Genomic DNA, 18,732 nt, shown 5'->3' with positions numbered 1-18,732 from the left:
GTCCGACCCATTTCGAAGGTCAAACGAGCCCCGAAGCGAGCATACCCCTCATTTCGACGATATAATTTTGTAAATTAGGAATTTAAATTTGATACTTATATTTTGGTAGAAATTGTTGAGCGAGCTCAAATAAATGTGTTTAATATGCAATATTAAAGCGTTTTGTCAAAATCATATCTTGAGACGAGTTAAAAAAACCAGAGTCATGTATAATTTAGTAGGCAGTACAACTATTGGTCATAAATGCATTCATATGGAAGATAATTTTATTTACTTATACTACCTTAGACCACATATAAGTGATGAACTTCCATAGAAATAAGCATTTGTGTGAAAATGACTTGATTTTAACCTTTTTGTTTATCTCTATTAGTTCATCACCAAGTGTATGGAAGAATCTGAATCAAACAAATTGGTCCTCCAAATTATATTTATTACTATCCTAGAAATTACAAATTTGGAACCTTTTTATTTTGAAAATCCCTTGGGTGGGTGGTTGAATAATAAAGATTTGAAGAGGCTTGTCAAGTTTAAAAATTAAAAATATGTACTGGTCACAATTAAATAAGTATGTAGTCTGGCACAGTGTCTTTGTTTAATACTTGGGAATCCAAAACTCAAATAAATGAAGAAAAAACAGATCCAAGTGGTTTAAATTTGAGGTTGATTATTAGTCTCCATTCTAAATTATTGTCAAGTCTTAAAAATATTTTTTATTTGATTAATTAAATTTAAATTTACTTCGATCTTATAAGATGAGTGAAATATCTTTTAATTTTTTTCAAATTTAAATGTGTTTTCAACACTTCTCTTGCCATTTTATTAAGAGTTAGAAATCACTTCCTATGTCATGTGACATATTAGGGATGTACAGAGGTGTTTTAATGAATATAAATAGTTCAAAGACGAAACTAATAATTTACGTCAATTTTAGAAGTATTTGCAATACTTCTCTGTATATTGAATGTTATTTACTTCGTTTCAAACAAACAAAGTCACCTTTTTATATTTGAAATAATTTGAATTTTCAAAATTTCTTTTATTTTTAATAAAGTAATTTATAATTACATAACTATCTTTCTTGAATACCATGTCAGAACAAATAATATCATATAAATTGAAATGAGAAAATATAATTTAATGAACTCGAGATACATGTATTTATGAAAAATAATCAAAATATGCACACTAGACACCACTATAATGTTTTATTTTGTTTTTCTTCAAAAATAAATTAAAAATCACAATTGGTATGTCAAACATAACCACAAGGACAAGATAGACATCTCTCATATTTCTTTCATAAAAAGGCCTAAAATTAATAAGAAGAGCAAACAACATAGAGAGATGGCAACAAAGGCTTTAATTCAGCCTCAGATCAGAGTTTCACATCTGTCTCCTCCATTGCCAAATACCATAGAAATGATGATAAGAAATAATAATATTATTAATTCTCCAAGAAATTTTAACAAGATTTCAAGATTTGTGCAACAAAGAACCATTTTTGCTTCTTCTCAACAACAACAAAGTAATGTTGAGATTTCACATTCAACTTCTTCCCAAATCAAGATTCAACTATATGATGCCTTACAAGGTTATATAATATTGCTTTCATTTTTCATTCACTTTATCTTTCTATTTTTAGTCAGCGCGGAGCTAGTCAGAGTCCAGAGATTTATTAAGAAAGATTTAGTAAAAAATGATAATGTTTATTTGGTAGATATTGATTCTTGTTAATTTTTTCATATGTTTACGTTTTTATATTTTAAATTTGCTTAGTGAAAATTATGTGGCTTTTGTAGTCCCTCCAATCTGCACCTCTGATTCTTTATCTCTATGTTTAGGGATTGAGCTAGTTGTCTTGTCTAGTATTTTAGGGATTGTTTAGTAGGCGGGATAAAAATAGTAATTTTAAAAATTAATGTTAGTAAATTTTGGAAATATTTTATTTCATTATTTGTATTAAATGGTGGGATTATATGTACAAACTTTTCTTTATTTATTAATGGGCTATATAGAAAGTAGGATAAAATAATTTAATGAAATATTCTTACTTATTTTATTTTGCGTGCTGAACAATTCCTTATAGTATTAACTTTATGTATAATGCATAGATATTTGTTTAAATTTATTAGTAATTTTTATTTAAATATTTGAATTATAATCTATTTTATTTGAATATTTGAATACATGATAAAATATTTTTATTCCAACATCTTTTAGACAATTTTGAAAAGGATTTTTATGCATATTATTAAGTAACTAATTTAAACACTTGAAATATTTTAATTTCTTTTATCATACATATTAGCCTCAATAAATTGTAAAATTCATACTTATTCTAATTGATTAATTAAAAGATGAGACGTATTTTATGTAATTAACTTATCTACCTAATGACATTTAAAGAACACTCACAAAACTTTTTTAAAATATGAAAATATTATTAATGCATATATTCTTATTTTTTGTTTGTTGAAAATATTGTTTAGGAATTAACAGAGGAATTTTTGGAGTATCATCAGACAAGAAAATTGAAATAGAAGAGCTAGTCAAGCAATTGGAATCTCAAAATCCAACTTTTGAACCAACCTTATCTCTAGATAAGGTGATGTGGTATTGTGCCATACCATTATTACTTCCGTCGTTTTAATTTATGTGACATTTTTTTTTATTTTTCGAGAGTCAAATAATTTAAATTTTAACCAGGAATTTACCCATGGAATTTTTAAATTTTTTAAAATAAAATTCTTACATTTATAAACTATATACAAAATACTTTTGACCGTTCGAAATATTTTAAAGATACATGAAAATATAAATCACAATAATTGACCGCTCAAAATATTTTAAAAATACATGAAAATTTATGATCTAACGACTGATTATTTTATATCTCTAAGTCCAAAAGTGTCATATAAATTTGAAAAAAAAATATTATTTTATTTATTTTACAGTTGAATTACATGTATATTTCTGATTTAGAATAAATGATTTTGGTATATGAGTAGGTGGCTGGAAATTGGAAGCTTATATACAGTACAATAAGTATTTTAGGATCGAAAAGGACAAAATTAGGATTGAGAGATTTTATCACACTTGGGGATTTATATCAAAACATTGATATTTCTGAGGTATGCTATTTTAATTTAAGATTATAAAATTTAATTATTTTATTTTTTAAAATTTTGCACACAATTAAATTAAAACATATAAAATGAAACAAATGAAGTATTATGTATTTTTTATTTTGTCATAGTTCGACTAATTTCAAATATTTTAATGATGATATATGGAGGGAAAAGCTGTGAATGTGATTAAGTTTAATGCCAGAGGATTAAGTTTATTAAGTGGAGAGTTAAGGATTGAAGCTTCCTTCAAAATTGCATCAAAATCAGTTAAGATTTCTCTCCTTTTATTATATTTTTAAGAATATACAATTTTGTTAATTTTCATGTTTCTACTTTTTTTAATTTTATTTTTATTTTTCAATTGAAGAGAGTTGACATTTTCTACAACAATTCTGGAATAACACCAGATCAGGTATGGTTTGATCATGTTTCCGGCATGGCAAAAAGTTATTATTCTAGCTCGTTTGATTGAGAAATAAATTATTGTCGTTTGATTGAGAAATAAATTATTTTGATAACAGAAACAACGTCATAATATCAAAATAACTAATTTCGAAATAAATTATATTTCATGAATTCATCTCAACCAAATATAAAATAAAGTCATCTTAAAATTAAATGAAAGATTAGTTATCATTTTTTCAGAACGAGCCCTGAGTGTAAAAATAAAATTACTTTTTCCAAAATTTATTTCTTCTGTTAAATGAAATTGATAAAGCAAATAATTTAACAAAGAACATGCACATGTGATTATGTCAGGGTAAAAGTAGATCTAAAGAATATATTAGGTTTTTTTCAAGTACTTTTTCATGTAATCTTTAAAAAAATTTAATTAATTAGTTTCATAAAGAATTAATTTAGTAGTGTTATATATTATATATAATATACATTGATTTAGTTTGTTTGGAACAGTTAATGAACGTATTTCAGAAAAATTACAATCTTCTTCTTGGCATCTTCAACCCACAAGGTTGGCTTGAGATTACGTATCCTTTTACAATTTGAATAAACGGAAGCAGTTACTAATATTTGTATTAAAATAAATTATTTATTTATATTATTTGGATATAATCTTTCTTATCAGATATTGTTAACACAAAATGTTCAATACACCATACTGTCTTTTTATATATATATATATATATAAATACACGCAAAATATCCTTAATTTCGAAAATGCAGATATGTTGATGAGAATTTGAGGATAGGTAGAGATGACAAGGACAACATTTTTGTTTTGGAGAGAGTTAATTAATTGAATCCCAATTTATTTATGTGTAAACTTTAATACGTCCTTACTACATATAGAAGAAATACATCAAGTTTTTCTCTTCATAGTCCATCAATTTTTCTCTCAATCATATACCTTTCTATTATTGGTTGGTTCTTCGTTTATTTAATTATGCTCAAAGTTATATATCTATGTATACCATGTTTAATAATTTTGTATCGCAAAAGAAGGGATAATTTTCTCCTGCGATATTCATCTTTAATTCGATTTTAATTACAACTTTTTAATTTTAAAATTTAACTTGTTTAACCAAATTTTATTTTGTAAATCGACTATATATCCACATAGTTTTACACGTCTCAGCAACTCAACCATACTTCAAAAGGTGTTCAATGCACAACCAACAACATATACTCAAGAACAAAATGACAACATTAAGGGCCCGTTTGGCCATGAATATGGTATCATGATATGGAATTATGATATGATATCGTGATATAAAATTATGAGATGAAATTGTAGTGTTGTTTGGACATGCGATATGGAATTTTGGTGTTGTATATTTTCTCATAAACATAATAATTTCATAAGTTCTAATACTATTAAATAGCCCTAATTGTTTATTCAATATTATTAAATAAACAAAAAATATATCGTGATATAAAATTATGAGATGAAATTGTAGTGTTGTTTGGACATGCGATATGGAATTTTGGTGTTGTATATTTTCTCATAAACATAATAATTTCATAAGTTCTAATACTATTAAATAGCCCTAATTGTTTATTCAATATTATTAAATAAACAAAAAATATATCGTGATATAAAATTATGAGATGAAATTGTAGTGTTGTTTGGACATGCGATATGGAATTTTGGTGTTGTATATTTTCTCATAAACATAATAATTTCATAAGTTCTAATACTATTAAATAGCCCTAATTGTTTATTCAATATTATTAAATAAACAAAAAATCATCAAATTGTATAATAAATTATTACAAAGTTATTTGTTCTCCATTTAAGTAATTGTTTCATCAATATATTTGAGTAAAAATGAACACCTTTCACGGGCTCTTCAAGATTTTATTACTCAACAATCATGAAGTGTGAGTTAAATTGATTATATGTACTTGAGAAGAATAATAAATTTTATGTCGGTGAAAATAATAAATTTTAAAAAGTAATGATGTGATTATAAATTTTATTTACATGTGAAATAAATAATTAGTAGATATAAACGTGGGGTTATTTTAACAAAATATAAACTTATGGATCAACTTTGTATTAAATAACTCAAATTATGATATGGTATTCCTATGTGATTCCATATCATGGTTTTTGGAGAATATGGTATCACATCTCATCTCATGATATGAAATTACGAGATGAATTAGCGTAAAATCGCATGTTCGAACGCTAATTCCATCTCACAATACCATATTGTGATATGGTATCATATGGTCAAATGCCTACTAAAAATTTTAATTATATTACGATTTACATGTATATATATATCTTTCTCATATCTACTTATCAACTTTAGTATAAGTAAAAGTCACAAACGAGTAAGATATTTGATTCTTACGTCCTACTCAGATATTTAGATACCAAGTAGCCTTTTCAATTGGATGATTATTTCACATAACTTTTATTGAAGCTATATCTTTAATTCAAAGCTTACAAACACATTTATCTGTTATGACTATATAAACCTAATCGCAAAACAATATCATCAAACTTATATTTCTAGTTTATCAAATCACATGACTAGGATCGTGAAGTATTGTGTGTACTTTATTAATAAACTAATAAAATAATAATAATTACGCATAAAATAGAATGAAAGGTATATCTTTCAAATCTTATAGAGTAAAATTAAAAAAGTTAAAACTCAAAAGAAAAAAAAAAGAAAAAGTCAATGTGAAAAGGAGGTTGAACAACCAACGGCTGAGATTAAATCTAACACGTCAAAAGAAGGTGCTTGAAAGGTTGTCAAATGACAGATCAGATACAACTCCTAATAATAATGGTTGAAATTATTCCTACACCTATCAAACTATTTTAATAAACAAATAAAAATTTAAAAAGTTTCTATTTTTAGACTTTATAAAATTTCATAAAATATTTTATAGTTGTCATTCAATAATGACTTCCCTTGCTTTCTCACTTTTATTGAATTCGAATCAGCAAGTTTCCTTTTATTGATATCTTATTTTATTACTATATCAAAAAATATCGCGTGTGAATTTAATTTTTTAATTAAAGATATTAAATTTGAGCATTGAATATAAAAAGAAAATTGTTAATTGAAAGTGTTTTCCGATTAATAGAGCTCTATGAGCATGAACTTAAATTATTTTTGAGTTCTTTTAGATAGTTACATATTTCAAAGTTAATTTCTTATATAGTTATCTACCTAGTTATCTACCTATTGAAAAGGTTTTAGTAAAAATTATTTTTAATTCTTTTTATCCTCTAAATGATCACTCAAGTGCAGTGTTTTGGTTTTGCACAATTTTTTTTTAAAACATACTCGATACAAAATACAACATTCAAATAAATTAGGACTAAATATTATTATATAAATAAAATATATTAATTAATGTCATTTCAGCATTTAAAATGAATATATTTATATTTGACAATTATTTTAAACGATTTGACATTAATGCTAAAAATTATTTCAACATCTTAACATGAACCTTTAGATGCTGAAAATAATATTCCTTGAAAATTTTCTTGCATATGCTTAAAATTTAACCTTTTTTTTACATAAGATAATTTAAGATGAATAAGCATTCAGAGCCTTTACAAATACAATTTTGATTATTCTATACAATATAAATTAGGCATTGAAAAACTTAGACAAACATCTTTTCGCACAAAAGAAGAAGAAACATGTGTTTTAAAAGTCTAAATTATGTTTACATTTTGTTATAGATCAAATTCATTTAAACTTGACAAATAAAAGGGATAAAAACAATTGCATTTTTAGAGTTGTTTGATAAAATGCATAAAGATACTATTTCATAAAGTATATCAATAATGCTGAAATCAATAGTTTTTGAATAATTTCCTATTCACTATTTGATTTGGTGTGTATTAAAGTCAGTTTAATCTTTAACCACACATCCTATATTAATAGCACATGTATTATCAATACAATAATTTGTCACATGTTAGTCATAAATCATATTAATGTATAACTAATATATGTAGTCTATAATATCATAAAATACATATATAATATATTTTTAGTACATTTTGTAAAATGGCCCCTTAATGAAAAAAAACACATTTAATAAATAAAATTTGAATTATGAATTTTTCAAAATTCGAACTTACAAGACCTTAGTATTTCAATGATGATTTTTTTCTTCAGAATATGATATTATTTTGCATTCTCTATCAAGAAAAAATAATAGAAAAGAAAAAAGAAAATTCACCTACTCTTATAATTCCTTAAATTTACTAGTCCAACAATTACTACTATTATTTATGTAACCATATAATATATGATTTGAAAAAAGCTTGTCCTTTTTGAAAACTTTAGCATTTGTCATTTTGGTGTTGTTGCACTTTTAAATTTCAAATTCAAAAATTCCTACAGCCAAATATTTACTGCAGTAATTAATTATTTTTATTAAAAAATAAAAATTATATTTAAAAAAAAATATTTAAATTTCAAAACCCTCTTTTTCTTTTTTTGTATATAATAAGCTTCCCCTAGAGTCTTAAGATTCCTCATTTTGTATTTCTCATTTCCCCAAACAGAGTCTTCGAAGCCGCCGGCCATTATCTCCGGTTGCTTTGCTAAATCTCCGGTGACCACTTTTCGATCTCCTCTCAGTTCCCGGTAAGTCAAGATCTGGTCTTTCTTATTCGTTTTTTTTTTTTGATTTTTTGATGGATTGAGCTATGTGAAAATGTAAAGAAAATTGTGAGATGCATGTGCGGATTATGTTTTGAGATCTATGAAAGTGGTAAAAAAGATTGAATTTGTTTATCTGAAATGGGTATTTTTCATATTTTGGATTGACTAGTTAGATGTAGTGAATCAAGTATATGAAGGTTGAGCTAATATAATTCTGGATCTGATGAAGTGGATCTATGTTGAGGTTGATCTGCTATGGATTTACCTTGATCTACTGTTTGATTATAGTTCAAATGGTTTTGAATGGTGTTCTGTAGCTCTCTTGTGGTGATTGATGAATAAATTTTGTTAAAAATAGAAGAATTGATTATGTCCTTTTGACTTTCTGATTACTTTGTATATCAATGAGATGTAGCTTAGTTGAAAATGAGTGTGGAGTGACTGAGGGGTTTTGCTTTTTTGTCTCCGATTGGATCGAGGAGAAGTAAGTTATAGAGCGAAAAGTGCGTGATGCAGTGTCATTTGGATTTGCTGGATTGATAGGTGAATCATTGAGTTTTAAGATATTTTCACTTTTGATTTCCCTCTTATCTATGTTGGGATGTTGATTGAGAAGTATCCAATGTATTGTCATTTTGATATGCTTGATTGATAGGTTAAACGTCCGAGTTTTAAGATACATCTAAATTGGATATTGTCTTATCTGTAAATCCTACATCTACTTATGTTGCTGACGAGGTATCTGGACTGGATTTAGGATTGCTTATTAATCCGTTGTTTGTATTGGCAGTTGAATAGAAAATGGCTGACGGTGAGGATATTCAGCCCCTTGTTTGTGACAATGGAACTGGAATGGTGAAGGTTAGTTCTTATTTTTTTTTTACTTATGGTTTACAATTACCGACTCATGATAGTGGAACACTTCATTTGATACTATTTTGTTATATTCTTGAGATGTTTCTGGTTTTGTTGGTGAATAATTGGATTCTTTGAATGTAGGCTGGATTTGCTGGTGATGATGCTCCTAGAGCAGTGTTTCCTAGCATTGTTGGTCGTCCTCGCCACACTGGTGTTATGGTTGGAATGGGACAGAAAGATGCATATGTTGGTGATGAAGCTCAATCCAAGAGGGGTATCTTGACCTTGAAATACCCAATTGAACACGGTATTGTCAGCAACTGGGATGATATGGAGAAGATCTGGCATCATACTTTCTACAATGAGCTTCGTGTTGCCCCCGAGGAGCACCCTGTTCTGCTCACTGAAGCACCTCTCAACCCTAAGGCCAACAGAGAGAAAATGACCCAGATTATGTTTGAAACCTTCAATGTTCCAGCTATGTATGTTGCTATTCAGGCTGTGCTCTCCTTGTATGCTAGTGGTCGTACAACTGGTTAGTATTAGTCCTCTCACGATCCAATCCCTTGTTAGAGAGTTGTTTTTGATCTGACATTTTGAGTGTCTTTTGACAGGTATTGTGTTGGACTCTGGTGATGGTGTGAGTCACACTGTCCCTATCTATGAGGGTTATGCTTTGCCACATGCCATTCTTCGTTTGGATCTTGCTGGCCGTGATTTAACTGATAATCTGATGAAGATCCTCACTGAGAGAGGTTACATGTTCACCACCACTGCTGAACGGGAAATTGTCCGTGACATGAAGGAAAAGCTTGCCTATGTGGCTCTTGACTATGAGCAGGAGATTGAAACTGCCAGGAGCAGCTCCTCCATTGAAAAGAACTATGAATTGCCTGATGGACAAGTTATTACCATTGGTGCTGAGAGGTTCCGTTGCCCAGAGGTCCTCTTCCAGCCATCCATGATTGGTATGGAAGCTGCAGGTATCCACGAGACTACCTACAATTCTATTATGAAGTGTGATGTTGATATCAGGAAGGACCTCTACGGTAACATTGTGCTCAGTGGTGGTTCAACCATGTTCCCTGGTATTGCTGATCGTATGAGCAAGGAAATCACTGCCTTGGCTCCCAGCAGCATGAAGATTAAGGTTGTTGCTCCACCGGAGAGAAAGTACAGTGTCTGGATTGGAGGATCCATCCTTGCATCACTTAGCACCTTCCAGCAGGCAAGTCTTTGTTTTTTTAATCTTCGCTTGGATATACTTTTGCCATTTTAAACTGCATTTTGTACTATGTTGTTGCTAACTTAAACTTATTCCATTCTTGATCAGATGTGGATTTCAAAGGGCGAGTACGACGAGTCTGGTCCATCCATTGTCCACAGGAAGTGTTTCTAAGGTGCTGCTGCTATTTTTACTTCTGTTCACGAGTTCCTTTTTATGTTCTCCTGCTAAAGCTATTATGTTATCGTCCACAGTGAACTCGGGTCTGCTGTTAGGCAAGTCTTTGAGATGGGCTATGAAAGAAGGGCAATTAAAACATTGTACTACTGCTGATACTATTTCATGTTTCCAGCGCAAGCCTCTTTTGTCTGGAGATATATCCCTTCTTGAATTTGAACTTGAACTCTTAGGTTGTTTGTAGTTGCGGAGAGTGATTGTGTTGTTGTCTATTATTTTGTTGGGGTTTTATCTTTCATTTTCTTTGTTTTGCTATCCTATGGTACTTTTTTTAAAAAAACTTGGGAACAAATATGTCGATATTTATTGAATGAGAATTTTTGTAGTATTTTCAGACTCTGGAAATCAGCTTTGTAGTTTATGTGGATGATGTGAGGATTACATTTTCTGTGATGAAGTGCTATTTTCATATCTGTTCGTTTATTGCAATTGATGTTTGTCCTATTCTTCATTGCGTTTTTTTGTTAAAGCCAAAGGTTTTGAATTCGAAACCTCTGGTTATGCAAAAAGTTTCATCCACTATACTATAATACGCAAGAAGTTTCATCCACTATACGATATCCTTTTATGGCGTTTCGAGGCTTTAAAGCTTTTCCCATAATACATGTGATGTCTCGTTTGAATTTGGAAGGGAATTAATTGAGTTTGGCTTTTGTTTGTGATGGGACAAACTGGCCATATGGATAATTCATTTTTTGTTAGGCCAATGTTTTTTCAATCAATTTCTCTACTTTCGAATTTTGTCACCAGTGTCGTTATACTTCGATAAGAAGGAATTACAACCAAAATAATATTAATCATTCGGAGAGGAGGGGGTAACACTCTTAATCTTAATCAAAGATCTTTTCATACTTAAAATTTAAATTTAAAATCTCTGATTAAAAAAGCTCCCAATCTTTGATGGGTCACAAACCTAGCTTTTTTTCAATCTGAACTTTGAATTCTCTTTTTTTCCCCAACTTTAACAAAAGAATGTTGTCCAAATGCCTCCGCAATTAATTGAAGACACAAAATATTCTGGAAGATGCTTGAATCATATAATAATATATTTATGTCTTGGTAGGTGTTCATGTGGAAAGGTTGCAATTTTATCTTTTATTTATTATAATAATAAAAAAAAAGGCCATTATTTAATCAAAGTAAATAAAAGGTTTGATTTAATACTACTAATTAAAGATAACACAGCTGTACATGATAGACCCTTTCTCCTTGCTCTTTAAAGAATTGGTCCGAAACCAACTCAAATAAAATTAGACGCATGTCACGGGTTTAAATTCAATATCTAAAATAGCAACGGACAGAGACCTCTAACGAAGTAACGTTTGATTTTCTAACAGCTAACTGAAACACCAATAAACTCTAACAACGATAAACACATAAGATTTGGGGTCCCCCCAAACACACACACTCTAGTAATTAGCATCAATAAAAGTTAGGGTAAATTTTAAAAAAAATAAAAGTAGGGTAATCTTGAGTGTATCAAGTTGGCAAAATCAGTGGGTAACCAATCTTTTCAGACATGGTCAGCACACATTTTGATTATTCTCTTTAACTAGAAGATTAAAGCTAAATAAATTCATTTACTGACTTTTTCCATGTGCTTTATTTGTTAATTAAAGATGAACATTTGAACTTTTCAACATTACAATATAAATATAGTACATTAAATAAGTGCTTTGGATCATTACTTTTCTATATATTACCACTAAATTAATGTATATGATATCAATTTGTTGATTGTCTTATCAATGAACATTATTGAAACCAACAATAGCATGTTGAGAACACTTCATCTTTTAAGCAAGCTCAACAATGTTGCCTTTATTTACTAAGACAAAAAACAATTTTTAGCGATAATAATGCCATTGACAAATATGTATATTAAGAAAAAGTGCTAAAGTTTTTGTCGACATTAGTTAGTTTTCATTAGATTTAATATTGCTATAGGCTTGAGGAGTATTTACAAAGAGTGTTAATTGCTCCTAAAAAATACATATTTATCGATAAGTAAGATAAACTCATTAATGAAATACTGTTAACGATCATTTTTGTTACAATGATTATTTTATCTATTTATTTTTTCTTCTTTTAGTAAAACCAAGTTATTAGAGATCACAAAATGAAGCATTAGTTGGTTATTAATGCACCAAAATTGCGAATTGAATTGGTTAAGTTAAATACGAAATTGATTTTTTCGGATGGCGTGATAAAATTAGCTTTTAGTGGCAATCAAAATACACAGTTATAGTCAGTGCTGAAATCTTTATAGACATAAGTTAGTTATATTGAATTCAATGTCACTAAAGACTTCAGAGACATATATCATTGCTGCTAAAAATACATATTTAGAGACAATTAAGTTATTACCGTTAATTAATTGGAGCTAAAAGTGTAATATTTATCCTTGAGCACTATGGTGGAAAACGTAGTAGACACTTCTATATGTATAATGGACATAAAAGTATATGACTTAGAAACTAATTTTACCATAGAGTATTGTAAAGAAAGCAATTAAATTATCCTCATATATGACCTTTGATTCGTAACTTTGAAGAGTAGAGAATCATTGTTTTTTTTTCTTTTGATTGAAGCAAAATACAAACACATGAAATATTTCTCTTTCTTTGTTTTATATATATACTTTTATTTTCCTTAATTATAAGTTCATTTTTTGAGTAATTGTTAGCAAAGTAAATTACTGTCATAAAAGGGCGGATTTAGGAGGAGGCGAGTGTATTCATGAGAATTTACTAGGCAAAAAGCTTACGTAATTCTCTGTCGAAAGTTGGGGTAGAGATACGTATAATTTCACCATTTTAGGATCCATTTTGAATATTAGAGGCCAATTTATAGGACTTACGTAATTTTCGTATGTGTTAACCCATGAGTATTTTGGTGATATGACTTTCAGATGATTTTTTCGCGAAATCGTTACGGAAACCTCAAGGAATCATACGTAGGGAGTTGAGGGAGCAATACATAGAATCTCACCATGTTTAAAGTCCATTTTGGATGTTTACGGATCAATTTACTGGAATCAAGCAATTTTCTCAATTTTTGTATGTGTTAGCCCATGAATATTTTGATGATATGATTTTCAGACGATTTCTTTGTGAACCTTTACGGAATCCTCCACAGAGAGTTGGTGGAGCAGTACATACAATCTTACCATTTTTACTCCATTTTGGATATTTAGGAATTACATTAAAGATTATATCATTATAAATCATCCTAAAACAGAAAGGAAGAGTAATTTGCAAAATTCCAGCTTGATCTTGTTGTATAAATGTTCTTGTAATCAATCGTACAGATTCTATCTTATTATGCAATAAATAATAAGACAAATCGTTTAGATTCAAAAATAGATAATTGATTTGTGATTTGTTCCTTTATCCTTGTTCGTTTAAATGGTACATTATTTAATCTATGCATCACATGTTGCGCTCTTACGCTAAAAACCTGGGAGGCATCCAAATCAATTGGACAAAAGGCGTATAGTGAATAGACAACATGTGAATATTTTTGTACTATTCTTTATTAGTCTCGAGTAAAAGAGGAGGCTAGGTTAATAAAAAAAAAGTAGTTTTCAATTTGAAAAAGTAAGGTATTCCGGCTTTTTCGAAGTATGAAGGGGTGGATGAGTCCATAACAATTTTTTTTGTTGTTGTATTGTATGTGCTAGACACTATCAATATCATGCTATACTAATTTATCCTATAGTCTTTGATCCAATATTGCTAGTGTACTAATTGCCCTAGTACCTATATAGATGCAAAAACATACATACTATAATTGCACAAAACAAAAATCACCTTTTACCACAAGTTACTATATACTATGTTATTGATAAGACATTTATGCATGCCTATTCATCTCCCATTTCATATACTTAAAGTGGTGATTATATTATTTGACGATTGAATTAATTAAAGCCACGATCTATTGGATTGCTAATGTATATGTTGTGTATATTTCGATAAATATAAATTAGTTGGTTGAATGGCATTCATAAACTTTTTTTCAAATAAAAATTAGATTCACCATTTATTTTTTAATTAAAACTAGTATCATGTTCAACACAAAGCATATATATCTGATGTCTTCCTACAACATAAAATCCTAATTCATAATTTCAAAATTAAAACTACAAAATAAATTCTTATTCATAATTTCAAAACTTCAAAACAACAAAATAGATTATTTCGAAATTGAATTTTAAAAAGCAATCATAAAAAACAACCATTTGGATTTGAATTGCAATTTCTTGCCTACAGAATTGAACCATTTTCATATATGATATGAATTGTCGGACTTATTTCAATCGTATAAGTAGTTTAATAATAATAATAATAATAATAATAATAATAATAATAATAATAATAATAATAATAATAATAATAATAGCATAACTCATTAAATTTAAATTATTTATCCACTTAGGATAATTAATATATTTTTACTACGCCCCACTACGAAACTTAAACATGTACACTATTCTTAACCCTAGAAAAGGAGTATATATTTAATTACTTTGTTAAATTCTTCCAAATACCTAGTAAATAAAAGATATATATCATATTTATTAAAAAAAATTTAGTTTATTTTAGATATTATAATGAGAAGTGAGATAGACATATAAATACTTTAAAATATAATAATTAGAAAGTGGATTTCCTCTAGGAAAAATTTATCCCAATAGCAGAAACACATGAGTTGACTTGAAATTTTTATTTTTCTCAATTTTAGTTGAAACATGATGAATAATTCATTAAAATAAAAAAAAAATTATTTCACATTAATAGCTAGCCAATTTTGCTTGTTGACACTGGCTAAAACTATCAGTGGACTTGACTATTTTGCTTTAATAATTGATAAAGTGCAATTATATATCTTTTTTTTTTTTGGTGATTTGTCTAATCACATAACATAACATTAATATAAGAGTAAATTCTTGTCCAGTTAATACCTTAATTTTCCTATTAGTCTTATCAGGGTGGAGATAATATTGTGCACGTGAATTCGATTGATATCAACGTACTTTGTTCAAATAATATATTTATGTTAATAAATCATAAAAATGTATAAATATTAAAATTAGAACTTGAATACTATCATTTAAAATTCATAAAATTAAAATTTTAGTTCTGCTTTTGAGTCTAATCATTCCAACGTTAGAATCAACATGCATTATAATAAAAATATGTTTAGCGATAATAAATATTCACATTATAATAAAGAGTGCTAAGTGCTAACACATTTACCAACACTAGTTAATCGTCATTAAATTTAGTATCGCTATAAATTTTAAAAATATTTATAAAAAAAATTAATTTTCGCCAAAATAAATACTTCAATAACAATTAAACTATTGCTTTAATTAAGTTCCGCTAAAAATGGTTTTTGGTGCAGTGGTACTACAATTTTAATTCGTTCTTGGGGATCTTCTAAGATATTCTTTAATTTTTTCAACCTGATTTTAATATAGTATTTAGTTTATTTAAGCCATCGTTAAGCACTTTGCTTTAGTTAATAATTATCCACTTTACCGTATCATAAAAAATTTAGTTAATTTTATCATTATTATTACTATAATGCCACCCCATACCCGCACACCACACCGATAAAAGGTGTGTTCGATAGGAAGAAAAATAAATGGATTTTATTTTATTTATTTTTGTTGTATTTAATACGTAAGTTATTTTAAAAATATTTGTATATAATATAGACAAATATTAAGAATTGTAAACTATATGTTAGGGAGGTGAAAATGCTAAAAACAAACAAATAACACATTTACAAAATGTTTCAAAATTCTATAGTAACATTGGATTCAATAATAATTAACTAATATCGATAAAGAATTTAGCGAACTCTTTGTTAATATATATATTTATTGCCACTAAAAACTGTAATTTGTCGTAATAGTAGCACAAGAGTGAAAATCCCAAAATGGAAAAATAATTGGATTTAGAAATAATAAGCCCTGTGAGATTCCAAAAATTCGTTATATCCTGCTGAATTTTAACAGTTCTTTATTCTTCATCATGGAATATTTTAAAAGATAATTGAACCCCTACTTGTTAAATTTTTATTCTCCTTGATTTTGCTTTTCATAGTGTTGATAAATAATAAATTAATACAATTTAATTCTAATAGGAAAAAGAACTTTAGTAAAGTGATTTAATTTATATACAATTGATGATACAATTTCCAAAACTAACGAACCCCTTGAAAACCTACATGAGCATTGGCCTTTTGGCTTTTGCAACCTAGCTAATTTTTTTCTCAAAATAGATTTTTTTTAAAAAAAAAAACTAAAAAAGACTGAAGAATCTTAGCAAATCAGTTGGTTGACTATCTAAACATTCACCTTATTGGTGAGGGTTCGATTCTCTATCTTGTAATCAACTGAATTGATTACTAGAAAGTTACTGATTGAGTGTATGTTATAACATATCAATCAATTGAACTCTAGCCACTACACTAATTATTTTATACCTAATGTTGATGGTTAGATACCACACCTTCACGTTGTAGAGGTTCAATCCTTATAATAATTTCTTGTGCTACTACTTGAGGGTTTGAAATTGTAGTTGAATTAGAGCTACCACCATTGACAATTTTTTGACAAGTTTCAATGAGACAATGTCTACAAGTAGGGCAAGAAGAGTGTGAATTGAGCCATTTATCGATACATCGGACGTGGAACCCATGGTTGCACTTTGGCAAAACCCTAACTTTCTCTCCCGCAACGAATTCTGATAAGCAAATGACACATTCAGAGTCGAGACCTGGATGTTTCAACTCAGTAGTGTATGTTATGATTGGAAAAGTCTTGAGGGCTTTCTTCTTGATCCCGTTATTTGTAAGCTTCGTCGTTGCTGAAATGTTTGTAGAGATCGATGATGATGAGTCTGACTCTGATACCAAACTAGTGCATCTTAGTGCACATCTTATGATTGAATTCAAGGCAAGTGAGCAAACTAAAGCACATAATAGTACTGATAGTACCATCACAACATGTGCATCAAATGTATTGGTGGTGTCCCCTTGTGATAGATCTGTTTGTTGTGGGGTGGCTGGTAGAAGTAGTCTTCTTGGATATTGGAAATTTTTCATGAAATCTTGAATTAATGAAGTGGAAGTTATAGTTGCCATGGACTTTTCTGTTTTTTGTTTAGTGTGTGTTTTCTTTGAAGTGTTGTGTTTTGTTTGTTGGGGTTGGATGAATAATGTAATTGGTAGTTGCTTAGGACTAATTTATAATGAAAGAATAATTATTATAATTACTAAGTTTATTTTCCTTCATTAAACAATACTTAAAAGACTTCTCAACCCACATTTTTAATTAATTAACTAGCTTTACTTCTATCTAACCACTACAAATACCCACAAAATGCATTTTTTTTTATAAGAGAAATGGTGGAGATCCAAACGTTATTACTCGCTTAGCTGTTATTTCATTTGCTTTATGTATCCTTTTATTATATTGTCGTTATTTTTCTTTTAATCTTATCTTGATTATATCTTTTTGAGTGAAGGTCTACTAGTAACAACCTTTCTACCTCATAAAGGTATAAAATCACGATTACGTATACCTTACCTACCTTAGAAATCAGTTGTAGAATTACACTAATAATGTTATTATTGTGTTGGTGGTGAAACCCTTGTCATGTTTACGAGTGTTAAGTTTCCATGTCAAAAGCTACTAAATATATTGTGAATATACCGTCATCTTTATTAAAGAGCGATTCACTCTTACGTAAAGACTTTTCGAACGTGAATTCAAATTAAATCGAATAGTGAGGATGCTAAAGATGGCGACGTACAACAGCAGTACATAGCATGAGAAAGTAGAATGGTATAACTAATCTTTAGTATCAATAATTTTTGCCTTTCCAATTTGGATACTCCACTAATATATATATATACATATTTTTTGTGTGTATGCTAATGGGCTATCTACTCAAGATGGGCCCAGCCCACATTTAGCGTGGAGTAGTCAGCCACGTGGAATTTGCATCATAACTGAGGGGTCCATATTTCTAAAACAAATGCTCTTTTGGGCCCATACATACAGCCCAAGAAGGGAGCAGGAAGCTTCCTATTCTCCTTATGACATGGAAAATGCATACTTTTGTATATCAGTAATATATATATATATATATATATA

General features: G+C 28.6%; 3 protein-coding genes across 5 annotated transcripts; 2 read left to right on the top strand and 1 right to left on the bottom strand.

The window, feature by feature from the left end:
- The first annotated feature begins 1,265 nt into the window (after positions 1-1,265).
- LOC107003080 (probable plastid-lipid-associated protein 7, chloroplastic) lies at positions 1,266-4,507 on the top strand. 2 transcript variants are annotated; one of them, XM_015201328.2, is made up of 7 exons: positions 1,267-1,594; positions 2,493-2,608; positions 3,012-3,134; positions 3,299-3,397; positions 3,499-3,543; positions 4,044-4,117; positions 4,314-4,507. In XM_015201328.2, exons 1-7 carry the CDS (start codon positions 1,348-1,350, stop codon positions 4,384-4,386), a joined length of 777 nt encoding a protein of 258 aa, XP_015056814.1. In that variant the 5' UTR covers positions 1,267-1,347; the 3' UTR covers positions 4,387-4,507. The 2 variants fall into 2 exon arrangements, with proteins under 2 accessions (XP_015056815.1, XP_015056814.1); XM_015201329.2 differs by lacking the exon at positions 4,044-4,117 and having other exon boundaries at positions 1,266-1,594; positions 4,314-4,489.
- A 3,515-nt stretch (positions 4,508-8,022) lies between these two features.
- LOC107004518 (actin-7-like) lies at positions 8,023-10,968 on the top strand. 2 transcript variants are annotated; one of them, XM_015202729.2, is made up of 6 exons: positions 8,023-8,221; positions 9,030-9,100; positions 9,239-9,632; positions 9,712-10,325; positions 10,431-10,497; positions 10,577-10,968. In XM_015202729.2, exons 2-5 carry the CDS (start codon positions 9,041-9,043, stop codon positions 10,494-10,496), a joined length of 1,134 nt encoding a protein of 377 aa, XP_015058215.1. In that variant the 5' UTR covers positions 8,023-8,221; positions 9,030-9,040; the 3' UTR covers position 10,497; positions 10,577-10,968. The 2 variants fall into 2 exon arrangements, with proteins under 2 accessions (XP_015058215.1, XP_027768614.1); XM_027912813.1 differs by lacking the exon at positions 8,023-8,221 and having other exon boundaries at positions 9,011-9,100; positions 10,577-10,956.
- A 5,925-nt stretch (positions 10,969-16,893) lies between these two features.
- LOC107004520 (RING-H2 finger protein ATL78-like) lies at positions 16,894-17,765 on the bottom strand. The gene has a single exon (XM_015202730.2). The coding sequence runs from the start codon at positions 17,715-17,717 to the stop codon at positions 17,058-17,060; it is 660 nt and encodes a 219-aa protein (XP_015058216.1). The 5' UTR covers positions 17,718-17,765; the 3' UTR covers positions 16,894-17,057.
- Between the last annotated feature and the right edge of the window lie 967 nt (positions 17,766-18,732).

Source organism: Solanum pennellii, chromosome 11 (assembly GCF_001406875.1).
Source record: "Solanum pennellii chromosome 11, SPENNV200".
NCBI classification, from domain to species: Eukaryota; Viridiplantae; Streptophyta; class Magnoliopsida; order Solanales; family Solanaceae; genus Solanum; species Solanum pennellii.
This window is presented reverse-complemented; position numbering and strand designations above follow the sequence as displayed.

What these genes read in the sequence shown, in the direction of transcription:
- LOC107004520 (XM_015202730.2), bottom strand. Translation starts at nt 17,717, where the DNA reads ATGGCAACTATAACTTCCACTTCATTAATTCAAGATTTCATGAAAAAT.
- LOC107004518 (XM_015202729.2), top strand. Translation starts at nt 9,041, where the DNA reads ATGGCTGACGGTGAGGATATTCAGCCCCTTGTTTGTGACAATGGAACT. An exon ending in TGCTAGTGGTCGTACAACTG is followed by an intron (nt 9,633 to 9,711) that starts GTTAGTATTAGT and finishes GTCTTTTGACAG; the next exon opens with GTATTGTGTTGGACTCTGGT. An exon ending in CACTTAGCACCTTCCAGCAG is followed by an intron (nt 10,326 to 10,430) that starts GCAAGTCTTTGT and finishes ATTCTTGATCAG; the next exon opens with ATGTGGATTTCAAAGGGCGA.
- LOC107003080 (XM_015201328.2), top strand. Translation starts at nt 1,348, where the DNA reads ATGGCAACAAAGGCTTTAATTCAGCCTCAGATCAGAGTTTCACATCTG. An exon ending in CTGGAATAACACCAGATCAG is followed by an intron (nt 3,544 to 4,043) that starts GTATGGTTTGAT and finishes TGTTTGGAACAG; the next exon opens with TTAATGAACGTATTTCAGAA. An exon ending in CAAGGTTGGCTTGAGATTAC is followed by an intron (nt 4,118 to 4,313) that starts GTATCCTTTTAC and finishes TCGAAAATGCAG; the next exon opens with ATATGTTGATGAGAATTTGA.